This window comes from Marmota flaviventris, chromosome 7, assembly GCF_047511675.1.
Source record: "Marmota flaviventris isolate mMarFla1 chromosome 7, mMarFla1.hap1, whole genome shotgun sequence".
Lineage (NCBI taxonomy): Eukaryota > Metazoa > Chordata > Mammalia > Rodentia > Sciuridae > Marmota > Marmota flaviventris.
The window spans coordinates 142,635,992-142,661,131 of record NC_092504.1 but is presented as its reverse complement, the minus strand read 5'-3'; the positions used below and the strand labels follow the sequence as shown (position 1 = coordinate 142,661,131).

The following is a 25,140-nucleotide window of genomic DNA, read 5'->3' as shown; positions in this document are numbered from 1 at the left end:
GAATTGAGCTGCTATAAACATCGATGTGGCTGCATTAACTATGGCATGCTGATTTTAAGTCCTTTGGGTGTAGACCAAGGAATGGGATAGCTGGGTCAAATGGTGGTTCCATTCCAAGTTTTCTAAGCAGTCTCCATACTGCTTTCCATATTGGCTGCACCAATTTGCAGTCCTGCCAGCACTGTATGAGTGTATCTTTTCCCCCCCGACATCCTCACCAACACTTATTGTTGTTTGTGTTCTTATTAGCTGCCATTCTGGTGGCGTGAGATGAAATCTTAGTTTTGATTTGCATTTCTATAATTGCTAGAGATGTTGAACATTTTGTCATATGTTTGTTGATCGATTGTATATCTTCTTCTGAGATATACAATATCAGTTTGTTAGCCCATTTATGGACTGGGTTTTTTTTTGTTTGTTTGTTTGATTGATTGTTTTACTTCTTTTTATATCCTGGAAATTAGTGCTGTATCTGACGTGCATGTGGAAAAAATTTGCTCCCAAAGTGTAGGCTCTCTATTTACCTCATTGATTGTTTCTTTTGCTGAGAAGCAGCTTTTTAGTTTGAGCCCATCCCATTTATTAATTCTGGATTTTATTTCTTGTGCTTTAGGAGTCTTGTTAAGGAAGTCGGGGCCTAAAGATCTGAGGATTTCTGAATTTAAAAATCATCACCTTTGTTTTACTTTTTCTTGAATGTCTTTCGCAGTCTAATCACACTGGGGACCTGGACACTGGTTCGGCCTTAGTATTGACCATCGAAAGCACTCTCATCACTGCTTGCTCTTCAGAGTCCTTGGTTAGCAAAGGGCATTTCAAAAACTTCTGCCTTCGTTTTGCTGATGGCTTTGAGACATCGTGGGATGACTGGAAACCAGAAATCCGTGGGGATCTGGTAATGAATGCCTGTGAGTGTCTTTCATATTCTATGTAAGGTTTAGAGTTTTAAAAAATAAAGCAGAGTCCTTATTTTTTTTTTAAATAAAGAAATGTCTAAGTATAGGAATGGTTTTTGACTTTGTGAAATAAGGACTATTTCTAGTGAAAGGTGACAAAACATATTTGTGAAAAGTAGTTGGGTAAATAAACCAACGTAGCATTCCTTTTGTGGTATGACATTTGAGTCTTCTGGTGTCCATTCATGAATGCAGCCAAATAAAGCCTCTTTGTTCCTTCGGAATTTTGAAAGATAGTAATAGCTTTGTGAGACCCAGCTCATAAAACACAGAGCAGGTTGTACATTTCCAAGACTAGGAGACCTTGATTCATAGTGATGCGAATAAATCTGTACATCCAAATTTTTAGGAATATAGTGTGATGTATGAATTTCTCCAATTCCATCATTTTCCAGTTTGTATATAACTAGTGCTGTGTTATAGGCTAGTTTGGAGTTATATCATTTATTTGTTGTCTATTTTAATATTTCAAATTATATTGCAGCAGAGTTAGTATAGCATCATTAGTCTTAATAATGAAAAAAAAATACACTGGAGAAATTAGAGGACTGTGAATAAAATCCCCAGCCAATCTTGTAAGTCAGGCAGTACTTACTTTTTAGGTGATATGCCATCATCATTTATGCTGTGGACTCCCACATCTTTAACTGGAGGAAAATCTTTCCAGATCTGTATTTTTTTTTTTTTTTTTGAGGAATGGGGAAACTTCTCATTTTTATGCTGATAATTGCAGTTCTGCATTCAATATTGACTCAGACTTAGATAAAATCACAGGTGAAATTCTTGGTTTTGATGTGTAGGGAAAGAAAGTTATCTTTCCTTCTACCCATTTAGGTTTTCTGCTGAGCCCCTATAACAAAAGACAGACCAATGACAGAAAGCATACAAATGTATTAATGTAAGTTCTATGCAACATGGGAGCCTTTATAAGGAAATGAAGACCCAAAGAAATGGCTCACCCTGAGTGTTCTTGTGGTAGATTGGATGAGCTCGGTTTGGTAGACAGAGAGCTCAGCAGGGCCCCTGTGTGCACAGTCCTCTCTGTGTCCCTACCTTTGCCTCCAGAGATAAGGGCCTTCCTGCAGGGATAGGGAAGGACCTCCCCGTGACTGCTGACCTGCTTTAGAGGAAAAGCTGAGCACTTCTGCATTGCCAGGTGCTCAGATCCCTTCAGCTTTGAGTAGTCAGTGTACACCGCTATCATATTTTGGGGTAGTATGTCCTGAATCACTTTAAGTATTTTGCATTTAAATAATTCATAGGTTAACCATGGAATTTTTTTGAAATACTTCAGGTTTCTAAGACTTGATACCAAATACTCATGCCTGTTATTAAAAAGACCAAAAATAGCCTTCATTAGAAATCTTTACAGAATATCATTTTATATAATAGTTGTGGTTTTAAGAATCATTATAGCATATTTATGTCTTTTGTTTTTGGGGGGGGCGGTTCTTATTAAAGGCAAAAATTAAACCTGTCAATTTTTATTAAGGTATTATCTTTACCATCCTTGAATTAATTAAAATTAATAGAGTGTATTTGGGAGAAAAGTAAAGGTACCATTTCCTTAATAGTTTGTCTTAGGGCTGAGCTGTGGGCTCAGTGGTAGCGCACTTGTCTGGCATGTTTGAGGCATTGGGTTTGATCCTTAGCACCACATAAAAATAAATAAATAAAATAAAGATATTGTGTTGATCTACAACTAAAAAAATATTTAAAAATGGTTTTTCTTAAAGTGCTTAAGAAATATGAAATAAAAAGTATTTCTCAGGGGTGTGGTTGTAGCTCAGTGGTAGCATGCTTGCCTTGTACATGTGAGACATTTAGGTTCCATCTTTAGCATCACATAAAAATAAGTAAAATAAAGCTGTTATGTCCATCTACAACTAAAAGAATTTTTTTAATATTCCTTAGACTCAGAATTAAAACATGTATTTTAGAAATTAATAAATAATATTCAGGGCCTCCGTATACTTTTTGCCAACACTACAGAACACTAACATCCTAGGCATTGTAGTAGTATCATAGACTCGGTTTCAGAGTCTTTTTTAACCCGCTGTTGATCAGGTTTCTTGGGAGGATGTTAAAGGGGATAGTTGTGTTATTGACATATAAAAATTATAAATGATATTGGATAAGTTAGTTGACTAGTGTCTAGCTTTTATTGATAGTAAGTATATTTGGATATAACTTTCATTTAAAATTTTTGAAGAAAGATGAATATAGGACAGAGAAATAAGTAGTGATCACATTATGCCTTAGAATTTTTGCTTTTTACACAGGTTGTTTTAAAAACATACTTTAGCAAAAAAAAAGTGATCCAGTGAAATTTGCTTTCTAGGTGATTTTGGGGGGAGAAATCAACAAAAATAAGGACAATTTGTAAGAAGAGTTCCAAGGACCATGTAAATAGTTAGATTAGACCCATCTCATTACCATGTATGTGGGCCAGGTTGGGCAATTCCACCAGGAATTGCCATCCCAGGCACTGCAGTCACTGGCCCTTGTTAGCTTTGTGTCTCTGGCACAGAGAACCTGAGCATGAAGGGGAGGAGCCTCACATTTTCTAGCCCTCCTCTTCAGGATTTTGTTCCCCAAAACTCCTGTTTAATTAAAACTCCTTATTAATAAGTTCACCATGGCTCTGTGTCCTGTGAATTTATATAATTTTTAAAAAATAATCTGCCACTTCTTGGGATAGGACTTCCTAAAGTTTTCTATGTCCTTTTTATTTACCTGTTCTTAATTTCATGTGGCCTCAGTTATGTTGTTAACATTTCAAAGGGTTTTGTTTTCATTCTAGCATTCTTGGATTTGAAAGGTTAATGTAAATTCTGATTTGTACCTGTAGAATATAGAAGTAAATTAAGCAAATCTTTACCTGAAAGCCAAATCTAGGATTTTCTTAATGTAGAATTTGTGTGCGAGACACAGGTAGTATATGGTTCAAAAATATAGATTGTAAAGTTATTAGTAATATTTTTAAAGACATAATATAAATTGTCATTTAATAATAAGTAGACCCTTTCTTACTAACTGAATTGTAGCATGTCTAAGTTAAGATTTTTCTATTTTGAAAAAATTTAAGGAATGTCAAATTCAATACCAAAGTTCCTAGAAAACAAATGGCAAGTAAACACTTGAATTCCAATTTAGGATCCAAAAGGAGTTATAAGAGGACATTTCATTTTAGACTATGTACTATGAAGTTTAGATTGACATTCAGTTTCTAATACGGATTACTAAGAAAAGCCTTAATTCTATCTTTAGAGTTTACTGTGTTAAAAAATTTTTCAAGCATGATATGTCCTTTATGGTTGAAAACTGTTGAATCTATCCAACCTCTCTTTTAGGTTAACAGATAGGTGATATTAAATGTTTCCTAGTTGGAATCAGTTATCTTCTAAGAGTAGCTCCATGACCTTGAGATTGACATCATGGCAGTCATTTTCTCTCATAAAAAGAAGACAAACTGATGGATCATGTCTTTGACCTAATACAGAGTTCTGCTGTTAAAAAGTCACGTTTAAATTGTTTGCATTCTGAAGGTACCATTGATTTATGCTGGCACAGATTGTCCTGGCATCCTGGATGTTGGTGGAAAGCCATCTAGACTCTCAGAGCCCACCACATGTTGTGACTCTGAGGAGGAAATCATGTGCAGCTGCAGGTCGGTTGTGGAATAGGTCTGCTGTGTCATTTCAGGAGCCTTCCATCCCACAAATGAGGGACTGAACCCACAGGGCTCACACCCTTGTTTGTATTTGGTCATTGGATATGCTGTTTAATCACAGGCTTATTTTTACTGAAAACTATTTTGGGGTCTTTTTGTAGGTGTAGTTCCAGATGGTACCTATGAAGTATGCTCAAGGACCACAGGACAAGCAGCAGCTGGTAGGTTCATAATCAGTATTACTTTTGCTACATATGTCATGTAAAAGTGTGTATGTTTTTATTTCTCTTTTCATAAAGTTGGGCAGGGTGAACTTAAAGGTAGATGTTTATTTAAGGGCCCTTAAAATGTTGAAGAGGTGGAAACTGATGGGTTAGTAGCTTTGCCTTCTCTGGGTGCTATGTCCTGTTGTCCTCCCCAGCCTTAGCCTCAGTGCTGATCCTGAGTAAGTGACTTCAGAACTGGAAGTTAGGAACCTGCCAGTAGCACTCTCAGGAGGAAAGGGTGATCACAGAAGCTCACACATGCGCGCGCACACACATTTGTCAGGACTCGTAGCCACAAATGACCACAGCCCACTCGAGCTAGCTGAACCAAGAGGGGAGCTTATCAAAAGGATATTTGCAGATTAGAATTAGGTTTAGGAATTGCCATCTCAGGGAAGAAAATTAATGCGGTCAATTCAGAGACCCTCAGAAACTGCTGGGACTTAGATCCAGCTGTCATATAGCTTGCTCTGGCTCTTGCTCTCTGTCTGCCTCATTTCTTTTTTATCATTTTTTTTTTTAACTGATAACCTCCATTCTCCACTCTCAGTCATCAGAGAGCTCAAGCTCAGAAAAGATTTTTCTTTTTCCAGCTTTGACATTTACCTAAACTAATTACCTGTTAATTCTGTCTAATGAAGTAGGGTCATGACAGTCCCTGATATCACCATGGAAGGGCAGTTTAGGGGTAGAAGAGGACATCTGTACTTTTCAGGATCAAGGAAGAGACAGTAGGTGTCCACTTAGTACTGTACAGGTAATGGAAATTATGCATAAATAGCCTAATTTTTATGACAGATTTAGGTGAAAAATACTAGTTACAATATGTGGCCAGCATGTACTTTATTACTTACACGTAGGATTATTTAAATTCCTGTAGTCAGTATTTCCATAAATGTCCCTTCTTTACCTGAACAGAGAGCAGTAGTGCTGGGACCTGGACGCTCAACGTGCTATGGAAAATGTGTGGGATCGATGTCCACATGGACCCTAACATCGGCAAGAGGCTCAATGCCCTGGGCAACACCCTCACAACACTGACTGGTGAGGAGGACATCGATGACATTGCTGACCTGAATTCAATGAACATAGCTGACCTGTCTGATGAGGATGAAGTCGATACCATGTCTCCCACTATCCACTCTGTAAGTAAAGTCCTTGTTGGGAATTGCAGGAGTGGCTCTTACATGACACAGGGATATAATTAGCGCAATGTTATTTATATCATCGTTGCTATTTATGGAGGAAGAGAAGGGAGTGGTGGTGCCCTGTGTCTCCATTTCATAATGTTGCCCTTTGAGTTCTGTGTTTCATGATGACTTGTCATCCAGCTGTGCCTCACCTGCAGGAGTGTAATGACTGTAAAGTGAAGTGCAGGCAAGTCTCTAGAGACAGCCAGGAGATGGGTGGGTGTCTAGGCTCTCTGGCTGCCTCGTGTGAAGAGATGCTCATAGACATTGTGGGGTTTTTTGGTGATGAAAATGTTCCCAGCCAAGAGAGTGATAATGATCACACAATTTTGTAAATATGCTAAAACCCATTGAATCGTACATTTTAAATAGGTGAATTTTAAATGGAATGTGAATTATATTGTAATGAAGATTTTTAATAAGAATCTCAAAAAAAGCAAAGTGCACACACAAAATGAAAGTATACATTTTAAAAATACGCATTTCCGTCTATACTATACAACCTATAGTAGTAAATTATTTAGTTGTCCTAAACTACTCTGCTTTCAATCTGGTATTGATTTTTAGAAATTATTTTAAGCATTTTTTAACTATTATACCACATAATAATTCTGTTCTTGGAAATAAATTCTTTAAAAATTAATATTATTGTTTATTATTTAGAGTTCAGATGGAAATTCAGTAAGTGGAGATGGCCACAAGCTCACCTTTGGGCAGCGACTTGTAAATCACCTACTAGGTCTGACGCCCCCAAATCAGCGCTATTCTGTTCCTGCAGAGTTTCTGTGTGACCCAGAGATGGGGGGCTCCCATCAGTCTAGCCAGTCTCATTTGAAAGCATGCAGAGCACATTCATGGGGAAATGTAGGTAGCAATTAGATTGCTTATGAAAATGAAGGGATTCAAATCAATGAAGAATGCCGATCATCTTAATGTATACAGCTTTGATTCTTGCATGCATTCTTTGATTTAGGTTGTTAATTTTGTAGTATAGATTTGTTCTGTGAACTGACTGGGGATGTTGATACATATGCTTTTGGTTTTTCAGGAAGCTGTAGATTATCGAAGACAAGGAGCATCCTCCAGCCAGCCAGGAGAGCTCAGAGGAAGAAAAATTATGAAGCGTTTAGTGGATATCAGAGAACTGAATGAACAGGCCAAAGTAATAGATGACCTTAAGTATGTGTTTTGACTTTTGGTTTAATGCAGTATTCTCTAATAATAGAACCACAGGATACTAAATATGGAGGAAACTTGATTTAGGGTAATACAAACCCTTTAGTTCATTAGCAAGATCACCAAGCTCCAGAGAAGTTTAATAATTTGCCTGAGATCACAGGTTCATTGGTGATAAAATGAGACCTAAAATCCTAGTCTCCTGCTGTTCACACTCATTTCTGACCAGTTTAGACTGACTGTATCACATGTACATGTTGCCACATATGCATATACACTCTCTTGTGTCTTTACGTGCATTTACAAATGTATGCATTACATATTGCTAGCACTATTTTTGGAATGAAATTTTTTAAGTATATATTTTTCTTAGTTGTAGATGGATAAATACCTTTATTTTGTTTATTTATCTTTATGTGGTGCTGAGGATCAAACCCAGTGTCTCACACATGTGAGGAAAGTACTCTACCACTGAGCCACAACCCCAGCCCTGGAATGAAATTTTTTAGAGAAGAAAAAAATTACCATTTGTTAACTGCCTATTGTGAGTTTGATATGTCATCTCAATTTATTCACACAACATTTCTGTGAGATAAGATGGCACCCACGTTTATTGATGGAAAAATTGGCTCAGAGTAATTAAAAAATTGAAACCTGACCTTGGGTGTATCTGATTTGAAAGTTTATTTTTTCGTCCCATTCCTTGCCTGCCTGAATTATCAGTTCTTTAGAATTAAAGTAGGAGTAGGAATGAGTAGGTAGTTGTAATCTTTTCTGTTTCTTACTGAATATTACTAAGTAATACCTCCTTTATAAGAGTAAATATTCTCTTTGCTGAACTTTGGAACTTTATCTTCCCAAAAGTTAATGGTCATGCCTCATCTTTTCTAATCTTCATACATCTGTATCCTGTGTTTGGTTGTTTGTTGTGCATTCAAAGACTTATTCACAGATGCATTTTATACAGTGAAAAGTGTTGCCTAAAAACTTGTCTGGAAATTACCATGTACTGATTCACATTTTCTTTTTTTGGTACCAGGGATTGAACCCAGGGGCACTTAACCACTGAGTCACATCCCCAGCCCTTTTTGTATTTTATTTAGAGATCAGGTCTCACTGAGTTGTTCAGGGCCTCACTAAGTTTCTGAGGTTGGCTTTGAACTCCTACCTCAGCCTCCTGTTCTGCTGGGATTACAGGTGTATGCCACCACACCCCGCCGGTGATTCACATTTTCCTGTTGACTTTCATTACAGTTTGTTTTATTCTCAGGGGGTAGGGGAATGACTTGAAGCAAAATATATTCATTTTTCCAAAATATTACCAAAGGCTTATATTTTATGTAGAATTTTACACAGACTTTTTTTTTTTTTTAAAAAACAGAGTGGTCTGTTTATTTATTTATTTATTTTTTATGTGATACTGGAAATCAAACCCAGTGCCTCATACATGCTAGGCAAGCTCTCTACCATTGAGCCACAACCCCATCCCTGTAGAGACTTTTGATACAGCAGTGGGTAAGAAGCATTTCCTCAGCTGAGCTTGGTGGTACATGTCTGTCGTCACAGTGACTTGGGAGGCTGAGCAGGAGGGTTTCAGGTTCAAAGCCTACCTTAGCAAATTGGCAAGACCCTATCTCAAAAAAAGAAAGAAAAGAAAGGAATGAGGATATAACTAGGTGGTAAGTGCTCCTGAGTTCAGTCCCCAGCGTTGGGGGATGGGAAGCATTTGTTCAGCTGTTATATGGGTTGTTGTTTTGTTTTACAGTTTTAGCCTGTTCATACATAATCATTGGTATTCTGACAAGTGAGAGAATGAAAAAAGAGCAAGTAAATGTCAGTTTTACTTTGTTGCTTCTTTATAATAATGGCCATATTTGCTCGGCATTTAGAAAATTAGGTGCAAGTGAAGGAACCATAAACCAGGAAATTCAACGTTACCAGCAGTTAGAATCTGTGGCTGTAAATGATATTCGAAGAGATGTTCGGAAAAAATTACGGAGGTCCAGTATGAGAGTGAGTAAATGTTTAAATGTTTAAAAAGAATTTTATTAGACTTTTTTTACCATAGCTATGGCAAAGCCTAAGTTCCCTTTTCTTGCACCGCTGGGGGCCATACCACCTGGTGTGCACGTTTCAGACCTGTTCTGAACCAGGCACTGTTTAGTAAAGCACTTCCCATTGAACATCCTAATCCACTACAGTCCTGTGAAGTGGCTCTTAGTATTTTCCCATTTTTCAAGATGAGGAAACGGGGGCACAGAGGTCAGGTAATTTGTCCAGGAGTATACAGTCTCACGTAAGGTATGTAAGAGTGTATGTAATCTGGCGATGTGACCACTGACCTGGGGGGGACGGGGTGAAACCCAGGTGGTGGGACTCCATCTACGTCAGGCCCTTGTCCCTGGATTTTCCCTGCCCTTCATGATATCACACTTGCTTCTTAGTCGCTAGTGTGAACTCTGTGAAAAATATGAATTTCTTTGGAGATGTCTCCTCTTTCCTATCTGAATTTACCTCAGCCATCACTTTCCCCTTTTCAGCTTTATTTACCTTTTAAAATAAATATGGTTTATTGAGCAGTTTTAAGTTCACAGGAAAATTAACAGGTAAATATAAAGATTTTCCTGGTAACATCTGTAATTGGAAAATCTGAAATCCAAAATGCTCGAACATGGAAACCTCTTGAGTGGTGTTGTCTTCTAGGTAGTGTCTAGTGTCTCTTTTCCACTGAGGTCTACAGTCATGTGAGGTGATCCTGGTGAAGAACACGGGTCCACTGCGGCCAGGTCCATGCGTCTGCATGTTGAGGCTCAGCTATTCCTGCACCATGGGTTGAAAAGACTGTCTGTGCTCAGGGTGCTACCTTTGTTTCTCTCATAGAGATGCGTTGACTACACTTGGATGGTTCTGATTCTGTCTGGTTTGTTCCATTGATCTGTTGGTTCATTCTTTTGCTAAAAGTACACTACTTGATTAGGGTAATATCAATATTACAGTTTTGTTCTTCAGTATTATGTTGACTATTTTTGGGTCTTCTCTCTCACCCTGTGCACTTTAGAATCTTCTTGTGTACATCCACAAAACAGCATGCTGGGATTTTGATTGGGATGGAATTGAATCTAATTAATTGCAAGGAATGGACATCCCAACAATATTATGTCTTCTAACATGATCATAGAATATTTCTCTCCCCATTTTATTTCTTTCATCAGAATTTTATAGTTTTCCTCATACAGATCTTGTTCGTGTTTTGTTGGATTTATAACTAAGTATTTCCTTTTTGTGGATGCAAGAGTAAATTATGTTTCTAATTGCAAAGTCTACTTGTCCATTGTTGGTAAATAGGAAAGCAATTGTACATTAACTTCTGTGTCCTGCAACCTTGCTATAATTGCTTATTAATTCCAGGACATTTTTGTCAATTCTTGTAGATTTTTACATAGACAATCATGTCACTTGTGAACCAAGACAGTTTTATTTCTTCTTTCCTATTCTGTGTACCTTTCAGCACATTAGCTAGTCCTTCCAAAACAGTGTCAAAAAGAAAGGCTATTGTTGGTCAGCTTTCCTTTACTGTGGCAAATACCTGAAGTCATCACCTTAAAAGGAAGAGATATGCATTTTGTCTCAGAGTCTTAGAGGTCTCAGTAAATGGCCTCTTGGCCCTATTGCTTTGGGTCTGTGGAGTCACAGTACAATATGGCAGAAGCTAGTGGCAGAGAAATTGGGGAGTGCGGGGAGAGCTGAGGTCCCAACATCTTCGTCAGGGGCCTGCCCCCATGACCTAACTTTTACTAGACCTCAGCTTCTAAAGGTCACACCATCTCCCAGTGGTCCAGGCTGGGCACGGGTCTCCAACACCAGGCCCTTTGGGGGACATTGCAGTCCAGATCCAGGCTACAGAAGAGGAGTTCCTTACCCGCTCCTAATCTTAGTGGAAGAGCTTTGAATTTACTGCCATTACTATGATGTTAATTGTATGGATTTTTGTATATATTCATTATCAAATTAAGGAAGTTTACCTTTGCTCCTGGTTTGGTGGAAGGTTTTATTCATGTTGGATTTTGGCAAATATTTTTCAGCATCCATTACTATGGCTGCATGACTTTTCTGTTTTAACATGGATGGATTACACTGATTGATGTTTGAATGTTCAACCACTGTTGCATACTTGGGATAATTTCTACCTGATTGTGGTGTATTATTCTCTTTGTACGTTCTCTTTGTTGGGTTTGACTTGACTTGCTAAAACTTTATGGAGGATTTTTTCATCCATATTTAGAGAAGATACTGGTTTATTGTTTTTCTTTCTTGTAATGTCTTTGCCTGGTTTTGGAATCAGGCAGTGTGGCCGCATAGATGAGTGAGGTCTTATTCCACTGCTGCTACCTTCTGAAAGAGATCGTGGGTAAGTGGTTTACATTTCTTCTTTAAATGTCACTTGCACCAGTTGCTTTCTGTTTTAGAAGGTTATTAGTTATTAATTTAGTTTGTGATAGATATGGGCCCATTCAGATTTTCTATTTCTTGTGTGAATTTTGACAAATGATATCTTTCAAAAAATTGGTTCATTTCATCTGACTTATCAGATTTTGAGGCATAAAGTTGTTCATAGTATGTCTTGACTTTTAATGTTCATAGTCTGTAACTATGTTCTTTCCTTCCTTTCTAAGTAATCCAGTCTTTTCATAGCCTCTCCTATTGATTTTATTGGATCTTTTTAAAGAACAAGGTTTTGGTTTTATTAATCTATCGATTTCCTCTTTCAGTTTTGTTGCTTTTTGTTTTTAATGTTTTTTTGTTCTTAATTGGATTTAATTTTTAATTGCTTTTCTAGTTTCCTAAGGAGGAAGCTCATACAATTGATTTTTTTCCCCATTTTTTAATTTGTTCTACTTTGTTACGTACGACAGCAGAATGCATTTCAATTTGTTGTACATAAATAGAACACAATATTTCAATTCTCTGGTTGTACACGATGTAGAGTCTAGGGTAATGATGTCTGTCTCGTCTTTCCTGCCCCCATGTCTTCCCCCTCCCCACTCCTCCCCTTAACCCAGTCCAAAGTTCCTCCATTCCCCCCATCTCCCCATTATGACTTAGCATCCACTTATCAGAGAACATTCGGATTTTGGTATTTGCTTATTTCACTTAACATACTATTCTTCAACTCCATCCATTTACCTGCAAATGCCATAATTTTTCTTATATTTTAAGGCTGAGTACTGTTCCATTGTGTATATACACCACAGTTTCTTTATCCATTCACCTATTGAAGGGCATCTAAGTTGTTTCCACAGTCTAGCTATTGTGAATTGAGCTGTTGTGAACATTTATGTGGCTGTGTCACTATAATATGCTGATTTTAAGTCCTTTGGTAATAGACTGAGGAGTGGGATAGCTGGGTTAAATGGTGGTTCCATTCCAAGTTTTCTAAGCAATCTCTATACTGCTTTCCAAAGTGGTTGCTCCAATTTGTAGTCCCACCAGTAGTGTATGAGTGTGCCTTTGTCCCCACATCCTCGCCAAGACTTATTTTTGCTTGTGTTCTTCATGATTGCCATTGTGACTGGAGTGAGATGAAATCTTAGTTTTGATTTGCATTTCTCTAATTATTAGAGTAGTTGAACATTTTTTCATATATTTGTTGATTGCTTGTATATATATATGTGTGTGTGTGTGTGTGTGTATTGCTTGAGAAGTGACAGTTGATTTTAGATCTTCCTTCTGCCTTCCATGCGTCTCATAGATTTTCATACATTGTGTTCTCATTTTATTTTTAAAATATTTTAAATTTAAATGTCTCTTGCAATTTCTTCTTTAACCCCATGCTATTCTGAAGTATGTTGTTTGATCTCAGTGTATTTTTGGATTTTCCAGGTAGCCACCTGAGAGTTGAAGGGACACACACATAGGCATATGTCATATGTGTATTATATACGCCAGTGTGTGGGGGTTGTTCCATATCTCTGTCCATGTGTCTGTCTAGTTTACATTGTTGTCGGAGAACACACACTCTGTGGTTTCTGTTCTTTAAATTTAGGTGTGTTTTGTGGCCTTACAATCTTGTGGTCTGTCTTGGCAAATGTCCTGTTTGTACTTGAGAATAATGTGTATTCTGCTGTCATTGGATGAAGTAAACCTGCTATACCAGTTGATTGATAATAGTGTGGAACTCAGCCATGTCCATTCTTACAGTTTTGTGTTCCATCAATGACTGCTGATGATAAAGGAGCACTGGAGTCTGCTTCTTCTCATATTTCTGTTAGTTCTGCCTCACATAGTTTTATGCTGTACTGTTAGGCACATGTATGCTGAGGATTGTGATGTCTGCTTGGAGCATTGGCTCTCTTAATAGCATGTAAGTTCTTTATCTCTAATGACTTTCTTTGCTCTGAAGACTGCTGTGTCTAAAATTGATACAGCTACTCCCTTTTTCTTTTGATTAGCATAGTATTTTTTTCTTCATCCATTTGGTTTAATATATATATATATATATATATATATATATATATATATATATATATATGTATATATATGTATGTATATATGTATCTTTAAATAATTACACATTTGTGTAACATAATGGCAGGGATATATTTTGAGAAATGCATTGCTGGGTAATTTAGTCATTGTGTAAACATCGTGGAGTGGACTTCTGTAGATAGGTGGTGTTGGTTTTCACTTGACATGAATCCTGGTGCAGTGAAGAGCTGCACTAAGCACGAGGTGTGTGGAGGCTGCTGCTTCCCAGCGGGATTTCAGCACCAGAGGAGCTCTCTAAACAATGATGTTGCCAAGCGCAGTCACAGGAACTAGGAACACGGGTGTTTGTCATTACCTAGTAGTATATACGCATAAGATCCCACGTGCTCTGCCTTCATACTCCTGGCAGCTCAGTCGGCTTGTCCACAAGTACATAAAGATCATTGACTGAAATGTCCTTATGCAGTGCATGACGTTTTAAATTGTCTGTGTAAATGGGTTTCTTGTATCAACATTTAGTTGGGTTTTGTTGGATCTAGTCTAACAGTCTTTTTCTTTTTTTTATTCTAATTTGTTATACATTGCCGCAGTCTGGCTGGGCACAAAATCACGAGCCACCACACACCTTGTAGATTCAAACAGCAACTCTTTATTCCCGAACTCACACTGGCACTCTACAAACACGTTCTGGGGAAATCCAGGTTCTCTGCCCAATTCACGTTCTGGGCGAAATCCCAAATACTCTCTGAATCCCGCGAAAACTCAACGGGAACTCAAGGAGCGGGCATGCCTGAGGCAGCAGGATACACCCTATTCCCAGCAGGGTACACCTTAAACCTGGAACTGCCCTAAACCCGGATTGTCCTAAACCCTAAACCCGGAACGCCCTAAACCCGGAACGCCCTAAACCCGGATCTGCCCTGGTCCTTGAGCAAGGTCACCTTACATGCAATGTAGCTGCAAATGACCTGGGTCATGTCATGCGTCATACCTACTTGGCAATGGCTTCAGCAATACATGATGGCAGAATGCAATTTATTTCACATTACACATAGAGAGCACAGTTGAATTTCAAGTCACTGATTGTACACAATATTTTCACACCATTCGTGTCTTCATACATGTGCTTAGGGTAATGATGTCTAACTCATTCCACCATCATTCCTACCCCCTTGCCCCCTCCCTTCCCCTCCCTCCCCTTTGCCCTATCTAAAGCTCCTCCATTCCTCCCATGCTCCCCCTCCATTGCCATTATGAGTCAGCCTCCTCATATCAAAGAAAACATTCAGCCTTTGGTTTTGGGGGATTGGCTAACTTCACTTAGCATTATCTTCTACAGCTCCATCCATTCACCTGCAAATGCCATGGTTTTATTCTCTTTTAATGCTGAGCCATTTTAGACAATTGATTTTTGAAGTTATTACTGATATCATTTGATTAACATCTACTATATTTGTTACTGTTTTCTATTCATTGCCCTTATTCCTAGTTCCTATTTTTGTTTTCTCTTTTTTTCTGTCTTTTGTGGTTAGTGAAACTGCATTACGTTTTTTTCTCCTTTTTTAGCGTTTCAGTTATACCTTTTTTAAACATTATTTTAGAGATTGTCATGTAGTTTGGAATATAATATACAGCTAATCCAAGTGAGCTTTCAAATAACAGTTTAGCATTTTACAGATAGTGTGAACATTTTGTCTTCTGTCCCTCATCTTGGGCTGTCACTTGTTTCTCTTACATATAAGCATATATAATTGAACAATCATTAGTAGTATTATATTATCTGTTAGAGCAGTTAAGAATAAGAAAAATAAAGGTTTTGGGCTGAGGTTATGTCTCGGTGATAGAGTACCTAGCATGTGTGAGACCCTGTGTTTGATTTCAAGCACCAAAAAACTGGGACTAGAGAAAGAAGTGTTTTTATTTACTTTCACTTCCTCTCTCTGACACTTTTCCTTTCCTTATTGGTATTCAAGTTTCTAACTCTTTTTTTCTTGCAATGCAAGGCTGCAGGAACAAATCCCCTCAAATTCTGTCTTTCTGAATAATTTTTTTTATATCTCCTTCACTATTGAAGAAGAATGATTTCATGGAGTATAGAATTCTAGGTTATTGGAATTTTTGCTCTCAACACTTTAAATATTTCTTTTCACTCTCTTCTTGCTGGCATGGATGATAGAAGAAAAGTTTGATGTAATTCTTTGCTTTCTTCTTACATAGGTAAGGTATTTAAAATTTTTGGCTTCTTTTGGGATTGTTTTTCCACCATCCTTGGTGTTCTCTGAGCTTCTTGTGTATGCTTTGGTGTCTGATATGAATTTGAGTAAATTCTCAGTCATAATTGGTCTCATATTTCTTCTTTTCTCCATTTCTTCTCCTTCTGGTATTTCTATTACACATACTGTGTTAGTCATCTTTTCATTGCTGTGACAAAATACCTGAGAAAATTAACTTAGAGGAGGACAGACTTATTTTGGCTCATGTTTTTAGAGGTAGCAAAGCTGCTTAGTGCATGGCAGCCGGGAATGAAGGGTAGGAGTGGGAGAGAAAAAGGGAAAGAGAAAGAAAGAGCCAAGGACAAAATATAGTCCCTCAAATCATGTTCACAAGGATCTACTCCCTTCAACTAGGTCCCACCTCATTCAGTTTCCCTACCTCTAGGTAGTCCATTCAGCAGTCACTCCATCTGTGCTTTACTCCATGATGACTCAGTCACTCCCCAGTCAGTGCATTACTCCATTGATGTCCTATCACAGCCCCCCTTGAACATCACTGCACTGGGGACTAAGCCTTCAGCACATGAACCTTTGGAGTACATGCAAGATCCACATCTTAATACATATTTATACCTTTTGCATTTATTCCACAGTTTTTAAACATCCCTTCCTTCCTTCCTCTCTCTCTCCCTCCCTATCTCTCCCTCCCTCCCTTTCTTTTGTCTCTGTTCTCTTTGCTTTTCACTTTTTTCAGGATTCTCTTGATACATCCTCAAACTCCGTGATTCCTTCCTCAGTGGTATCCAGTCTACACAGCCCATCTACACAGCGCTCGCTGCCGTCAGTGTTTCTGACCCTGACAGTGCCTCTTGGTCCCTCGGCATTCACCTTTGTCTGGTTACCTTGCGCAGCTCTTGTTGCAGTGGGCCTCATCCAGCCGAGCCCTGAGCCCTGGGCGTGTGTCTGGTTCTGCTGCTCACTCTCTTCTCCAGAGTGTTCTTTCTTTCTGCATTTTAGTAAGCCTTGTGAGGTTTTCTCCCCTCCCCCCTCCCCGCATTGTTATTGGTGCATTGTAGTTGCACATAATGATGGCATTTGTTGTGTGGTGTAACAATGTATTTAGCCAATATCACTCCCCAACACTTTCCCCTTCCTCCCCTCTTCCCACCTTCTAATCCCTTTCCTCTGCTCTACCAATCTCCCTTTGATTTTCATGAAATCCCAACCCCTACCTTTCCTTTCCTTTTTCCTCTCTAGCTTCCACAAATGATAGAACACATTGACCCTTGACCTTCTGAATTTGGCTTATTTCACTTAACATAATGGTCTCAATTTTCAAATCATTTTCCTGCAAATGACATAATTTCATTTTTTCTTTATGGATGAATAAAACTCCATTGTGTATGTGAACCTCATGTTCTTTATCCTGTTGATGGATATATAGGCTGGTTCCCCAGTTAGGCTATTATGAACTATGCTGCCATAAACATAGGTATGCAGTTATCAGTAGTATAGTGACTTTAATTCTTTAGGATAAATACCGAGGAGTGGTATTGCTGGATCATATAGTGGTTCTATGCCTAGTCTTTTGAAGAATCCTGTAATTTTTTTCTCAATAGCCAGAAACTTATATAAACTGGCCTTTGGTGATGCAGTGGTAGGGTGTCAGCGGGAGCATAGTGTTTTATCATCCTCTGATTAGGCTTCAGTGTTTTTTGGAGCCTAAGAGACTGGACCATCAACAACTTTGTCAGTTTTTTTCTTCCAGCCAGGTACAGTGGCCCACACCTGCAATCCCAGCAACTTTGAGACAAGGGGATCCTGAGTTCAAAGCCAGCCTCAGCAATAGCGAGGCACTAAGCAACTCAGAGAGACCCCTGTCTCTAAATAAAATACATAATAGGGCTGGGCATGTGGCTCAGTGATGGAGTGCCCCTGAGTTCTACTCCTGGGACCCCAAAGGAAAAAGAAAAAAGTTTGTTTTTCTAGTTGAAGGAGGAACAATGTGGCTAGAGCCGATTGGAGCTTGGTATTTTCCTTCTTCTGGGTCAGTTAAGCTGTGATAATACCCCCAGGGCAGGTTGGGCCCTGGCTGACTGGCTTCTCCCAGAGTCAGATCTTGCTAAGAGGAGTAGAGGACAGTGGCTCCTGTTTGCATTGCACAGTCCTCCCAGTTGGTGCTAGAATCTAAAGATAACTGGGTGCTGCTCTGCTTTGACTCACTGTCTTGTTAAGTGGCATTTAAAGTCACTTAAGGGGAAACAGGGTATTTCATGAAGTCAAATGTTTTTCTTATCTGAAGTGAAATGTTAACAGTAAACACTTGTCTATAGTCACTTTTTTTTCCTTTCCCATTTTATTAGGCTGCTTCTTTAAAGGATAAGTGGGGATTGGGTTATAAACCAAGTTATAGCCGATCAAAAAGCATTTCTGCCTCTGGAAGACCACCTCTCAAGCGAATGGAAAGAACAAGGTATTAAGTATTTCAACCAGTGAAACAAATAATAAAATCACTGAGTCTATTACAAAGATTCACTGCTTCCCCCCCACCCACCCCCGTATTCTAATTGGAGAAATTACAAAACTAACATAATATAAATGGATCTCATTGGTAAAATAGCAGTCATCCTGGTTATGGTCTTATTTCATTTATTTGAGGAGTTCCTCTGTCACACACCACAGTGCAGTGATGCTTTTCAGTAATGAAATGCTCCACCATTTTAACAAGTCCTATGTGCAAACTTAGACTGTCCAGAGAATGGGAATGTGCACACTAGCCGCTGCTGCTCTCTGTCGGGATAAGAAATGTACAGCTGCACATCTGTTCAGCATGTGAAGAAATGGAAATTGAATCTATTGAATTAAATACTGCTTCGATACTAAATCACTATGAAAATAAGAATGATACATCCTTTTTATGGTTTGATTTTAGATAATCTTGAGTTAATCAACACGTTGAGTTGTTTTCACAGGATGATAAAGGTTAAGAAATGGAATGCCAGTAGTTCAGTCCTTTAATAAAGCAAATATTTAGAACTAGAATGTTAATATCATTAATCAGACTTTTATGAAATCCAAGAATTTTTTCGAGAATGTTAGTGTTTTATGACTTTATATTTTACTTACAGTTCTCGAGTAGGAGAAGCTGAAGAGCTCCCAGAAATCCGAGTGGATGCAGCATCTCCTGGGCCCAGAGTAACTTTTAACATCCAGGATACAGTAAGAGAGATTATATTTGTTAGAAACATACATTACTGAATAGTTTCTACAAATTGTAAAATGGCAGTACTAATGCAGTTTCAAGATACTGATTCTTGCCTGATGTGAAATGAAGATGGTATTGGGTGAAGTGTCTGGCTGTATGAGCTGAGAGTCACACTGTGGGCCTTAGAGTTTTACCTGCACAGTGAAGAGTCCTAACTGCTTGCTCTGAGACAGAAAGGCTTTTGTTGAATATTTTTTCTCGCAAACAAGAATTCACATTGAACTATGTGTTTTACACAATTGTGATGTATTTGTGTGCAGTACTTATTTATGTATTCAAAATGTGTATATAGGTGGTGGCAGAAACCAGAGGGGCAGTCGGCTTCAGAGATGCATTGTAATTTCATAGCATGTTAAATTTTATGTTAAATTTTTTTATATTTTTTGTGTATTTGTTTACTTTTAAACCATTGTTTCTTGTTCACAATTTTTTTTACTTTTTTCTTATTATTTTAACTAAGTTGAAAAATACAGTGTGGGGAAGTACGCCACAGTCCAGCTCTCCTGGGGAAGGGTATTTTCAGGTACTTATTCAGATCAACATAAATTTTGCTTCAAAACTAATCAACCACCCTGAAAATCTGCTTTCAAAATGTCTTCCTTTCATTTCACGCTAAACTCAGACCTCAAAAATTTTCTATTTTACATAAAATTGTTTTGAATTTTTTATCATGTATATATCTCATAAGCTCTTGCATACATATACTTTAGTTTTGTTCTTCTATATAGTTTAATATTGTTTTGATCTTCAAAATTAAAAAAACTAAAATCAGTTTATCAAATCAATTCAGTTAAATCATAAACACAGAACTGCAGTTTATTAGTTATTTGCTAATCCCGAAGAAAATCTCTTTCACTTACATTCAACTACAAAGTGAATGTGTGTTTTTTTTAAAAAAGAAAACTTTAATAGTTCAAACTAAAATCAACTCTAACTCAGGGCAACAAAATAATCATCAAATGACATTTCTTTTGAATGACTGATATACAAGTATTTATAAAATGATCCATTTAAAAATTTATTCTCATGTTCAATACAGTGTGAAAATGTGCTACACAATCATTCAAAAATGTAACATTTTTATAATTCAGTATTTTCCTAAAATATATCACAAAACTAAAAATGAAAGATGTAATATACCAGATATATAAGTCTTCTTCTAGAATTTTTCTTTAAAATTACTTTAAAAAGTTGGCACTTATTCCAAATATATTTTGTTTGCATTTCCTTCCTCTCTCAAGCTCGGAGTTTCAACATATATCCCATAATTATACTAAATTCAGTCAAATTGGATTTTGTTTTAGAACTATAATTGTACTATAGTAAGCTTGATGAATATTTCCTATATTCTAAAAAACTAAAAGCTTGAAAACAAATCATTTATGTGAATTAAATGAATCCAACAGGTTATTCTATTTTTTAAATTTTTTCTTTTTAATGTATTTTTTTAGTTGTTAATAGACCTTTATCTTTTTTATATGTGGTGCAGAGAATCAAACACAGGGCCTCACACATGCTGGGCAAGTGCTCTACCACTGAGTCACAACCCCAGCCCTTTTTTTTTGGTTACTTTGCCATGCTGGGTATCAAACCTAAGGCCTCATGTTTGCTAAACAACTGCTGTATCACTGAGGTACATACCAGCCTAACTGTGTGCTTCTTGAAGGCCTTAATACTTGAAATGATTCATCCTGTTTTTCAATAACAGTGTATACTCTGCTTGTAAAAAATATGGAAAATCATAAATTAGGTGATAAATATAAGATTAGGTATTAGATTTGCTAATTATAAATTGGGAAGTAATTAAGGTATAGCTACATATAAATACAAATAACAGATTGTTTTCTACATAAACTTACCCTAGTTTTAAAAGTTGAAAGATAATTCCAACAAACACAAACCTGATGTATTTGGTTACTTGACAACATATTTATTTTATAAAGTGAAGAACTCCTGGTCTTTGCAGATATTTGACATTTTCATTGTAGGATTGCATTATGAATTTTCTTTAGGTAATTTGCTCTTAAAAACTACTGAAAGCTAATTTTTAGGAACAAGTAACACCACCTTGCACATTACACTTTAAAGAGGCTGATCATTCTTAAATGATGCTCAGCTCTCTGAAGCTGGGAATCAAAATTGGGTCATAGGAAGTATTGTTGGTTTTGTTGACTCACTTAAAAACAGTGGCCTCCAAATTAAATTCTGGGTTAGAGACATGGTGTTTATACAGACTACAATGTTAAAATACAGCATCCTGAAGTTGGGTTCAGGTACATGTTTTAATATTCAACTCTGTATGTGCCTTTCCTCAGCCTATGAGGGGCTTGTTGTTTAGAGACCCTCAGAGAGCTCACAAGCATGAGGGACCAGAGTGACGCTGTGTCTGCATGTTCTTCTTACTAATTGAGCTTGCCATTCTGATTTTTGGTCGATCATGTTTCTTTTGTGTCCATATGTTTAACTTCTGCTTTTAAAGAAATCCAGTGTTACTAATCAATGCAATGTATTCCTGTAAAGTGAAACTTCACTCTAATTTTTAAAGTGCTGGTGGCATGACTTTCTGTGGTTTGACCCACTTTCTTCCTTTGTGTGCCATTTCTTGTGTTCATAAATCTGACCTTTCTTTCAGTTGAGTGAGGATATTGAGGAAATAAAAATGTTTAAAAATGTTTTTTTCTTGTTGTAATTAAAAATGGGCTTGAAATATGATTTTTTTTTTTTTTTTATAATCAGTTTCCAGAAGAGACAGAACTGGACCTTTTGTCAGTAACTATTGAAGGTCCATCTCACTACTCATCAAACAGTGAAGGGTCCTGTTCCGTGTTCAATTCTCCCAAAACTCCAGGAGGCTTTCCAGCAAGCATTCCTTTCCAACCTGAAGAGGGTCGAAGAGATGACAGCTTGTCTTCTACCAGTGAAGACTCAGAGAAGGATGAAAAGGATGAAGACCGGGAGAGGGAAAGGTTTTATATTTACCGAAAACCCTCGTGAGTAGCCTTTTAAAAATCCTTAGGTGGTGTTCCAGATTTCAGAACTAAATTTTTAATTTAAATGGGTTTATTTAAATTTTAATATTTTTCAAGATAAATCCTATCAGGAAAATGGTAGTAAAGATGTGGTTATGAGTTAAAGGAGAAGGCTGTATTTCTCCTGACCTTAGAGAGTAACAAATTGCAGGGAGAGGTACTATAAATATAGTACAGTATAGTATAGTATAGAAAAGAAACGTAGTAAAGGGGAAATGTTTAGCAATGGATGAAAGATTCAGCCAATTCTTGGAAGAAAGAAATAAGCTGAGATGATGAGCATGTATGACCACCACTCAAATGAGGTGGTAACAGTAACAGTAAAAGTTTGAAGTGGCAGTAATAATGGGAAATTACTAGGCACAAGAGGAATATAGTTAAAAGTTGGTCTATTAGGGGATGTCTGCATTCTTCAATCTTGACAATTCTGAGCCTTGTGAATCCTTTCCTCCTTTTCGTTGACTGAAACCACTAACTCTTAAATCTCTTTTATCAATATATTTTGGTTTATTTCCTTATCTTTCTGTAATACATCCTCAAATTGCTTCTAAGAAAAGTTGTAATACAGATCTACTTTCTTCATCTTTTATATCTAAAATTACTGCTAATTCTTGTATTTGATTGATTATTGGGTTCAGTGCAGAATTCTAGTTTGACAATTATTATTTTTTAAAAATATTTAATACATATTTTTAGTTGTTGATGGACCTTTATTTTATTCATTCATTTATATGTGGTGCTGAAACTTGAACCCAGTGTCTCACACATGCTAGACAAGTGCTCTACCACTGAGAAGGCCCAAGGCTATAGGAGCCCGCCTGTACCAGGCAGCTGAAACAGCAAGAGGCCAGGACAGCACTGGCTGCAAAGGAAGCTGCTAGTCAGCAGGGAGCAGGCTTCACTTATGCAGGGAGCAGACAAGCTCTGGAGATCAGCTGTGCAACACAGTGCCCACAGATATCACTAAGTGTTCTTACCAATATAACTTTCTATATACTCTTTGGTATATAACTTTCCAATTTGTAACATCCTGATTTTTAGCATTCTAAATATGAGTGCAGACTAAGAGAGACATGATTATTTTTAAATCTAATAAGAAATATCTATATTAACAATAAGAAAGGAGTACATGTTATTCATGTAAACAAATTCACCTAGTCTGGTCCCAAAAGCTGCCACTTAATAATAATTATATTTACATATTAAGTTAGATAAATTCCTCTTAATGGCCATCATTTCTATGTATTCATTATTCCATGGGGAAATTATCTTCCCAGTTCAAATTCACTCTGGATAGAGTTTGAACAATAAGCAGATCTCCTTCTATCAGATGCTTAGGATAAACTACAGTATATTGTCAAATTGTCACGAGATGTGACAAATGTGTGTATACACACATATGTGTATATTACATACACACACACACACACACACACATACACTCAAGCGGGATGAGAATATTTGGATGTATAAGAAAGAAATAAAAGGGCTTGGGGTTGTGGCTCAGAATCTTGAATCCATTCTGAGTTGACTTTTTGTATGGTACAGCTTACGGGTATACCCAGTGCCTCACACATGCACCAGTTCAGATTACACATGTGGATATCCATTTTTTTCCCTAACAACATTTTTGGTACTGGGGATTGAACCCAGGGACACGTAACCACTCAGCCATATCTCCAGCCCTTTTTATTTTTTTAATTTTGAGACAGGAAGAACATTTGGCATTATTTTTTTCCAGTTTTCTGTCTTTTATTAAAAGCAGAAAAGTAGCATTTAAATTTTATCATTGAGAAAATAAAGACTCCCAAATATAGTTCAGACATTGTAATAAAATCATTAATAACAGGGATTATGCCTGTGTCCTTGTCACCTAGCACATTGCCTGGCATGTCATAGTTACTCAGCACCTATTGAATAAAAAGCGTCTCCTTCAAACTAGGAAAAAAGGTTCAGTTAGTACGTCTGGTTGAGTAATTTGTGTGAATTTATAAAATATTGAAATTATTTATGTACTATAGCTTAACATACTGGAAAGTGGTTTATTAAAAAGAATTCCCATTTTACTACAATGTAATGATCAGATTTCTTTTTCTCTAGACACACTTCTCGTAAAAAAGCAACAGGCTTTGCTGCTGTTCATCAGTTATTTACGGAACGCTGGCCAACAACACCAGTCAACCGAAGTCTTAGTGGCACAGCTACTGAAAGAAATATTGATTTTGAACTTGATATACGGGTTGAAATTGATAGTGGAAAATGTGTACTCCACCCAACCACCCTTCTACAAGAACATGATGACATAAGTTTGAGAAGGTAAGAAGCTGATTGAAAGAGGTACATATGACTTCATGTGTTAGAAAATCTATTCACATATCACTGAATTACACCCACCTTTTCCCCCAGTCTCAAAATGCAGATTTTAAAAGTAGGTGATCATTCGTCTATTGAAGGGCATCTAGGTTGGTTCCACAGTCTTGCTATTGTGAACTGTGCTGCTATGAACATCGATGTAGCAGTGTCCCTGTAGCATGCTCTTTTTAGGTCTTTAGGGAATAGACCAAGAAGGGGAATAGCTGGGTCAAATGGTGGCTCCATTCCCAGCTTTCCAAGAAATCTCCATACTGCTTTCCAAATTGGCTGCACCAATCTGCAGTCCCACCAGCAATGTACAAGTGTACCCTTTTCCCCACATCCTCGCCAGCACTTGTTGTTGTTTGACTTCCTAATGGCTGCCAATCTTACTGGAGTGAGATGGTATCTTAGGGTGGTTTTGATTTGCATTTCTCTGACAGCTAGATGTGGCATTTATACACAATGGAGTATTACTCTGCATTAAAAAATGACAAAATCATAGAATTTACAGGGAAATGGATGGCATTAGAG

General features: G+C 37.4%; 1 protein-coding gene across 5 annotated transcripts in view; it reads left to right on the top strand.

Annotated features, from left to right (window-relative positions):
• Bltp1 (bridge-like lipid transfer protein family member 1) overlaps nt 1–25,140 on the top strand; it is a 200,419-nt gene that overhangs the window by 144,761 nt on the left and 30,518 nt on the right. For 4 of the 5 annotated variants that reach the window (XM_071614729.1, XM_071614730.1, XM_071614731.1 and 1 more), the window contains 10 exons: nt 710–908; nt 4,791–4,850; nt 5,814–6,040; nt 7,134–7,264; nt 9,151–9,274; nt 18,324–18,433; nt 19,089–19,179; nt 19,686–19,748; nt 21,962–22,215; nt 24,355–24,570. In XM_071614729.1, the coding sequence (XP_071470830.1) occupies nt 710–908; nt 4,791–4,850; nt 5,814–6,040; nt 7,134–7,264; nt 9,151–9,274; nt 18,324–18,433; nt 19,089–19,179; nt 19,686–19,748; nt 21,962–22,215; nt 24,355–24,570 (1,475 nt within the window). The remainder of the gene's footprint in view (nt 1–709; nt 909–4,790; nt 4,851–5,813; nt 6,041–7,133; nt 7,265–9,150; nt 9,275–18,323; nt 18,434–19,088; nt 19,180–19,685; nt 19,749–21,961; nt 22,216–24,354; nt 24,571–25,140) is intronic. The other variant, XM_071614732.1, reaches the window with a different exon arrangement.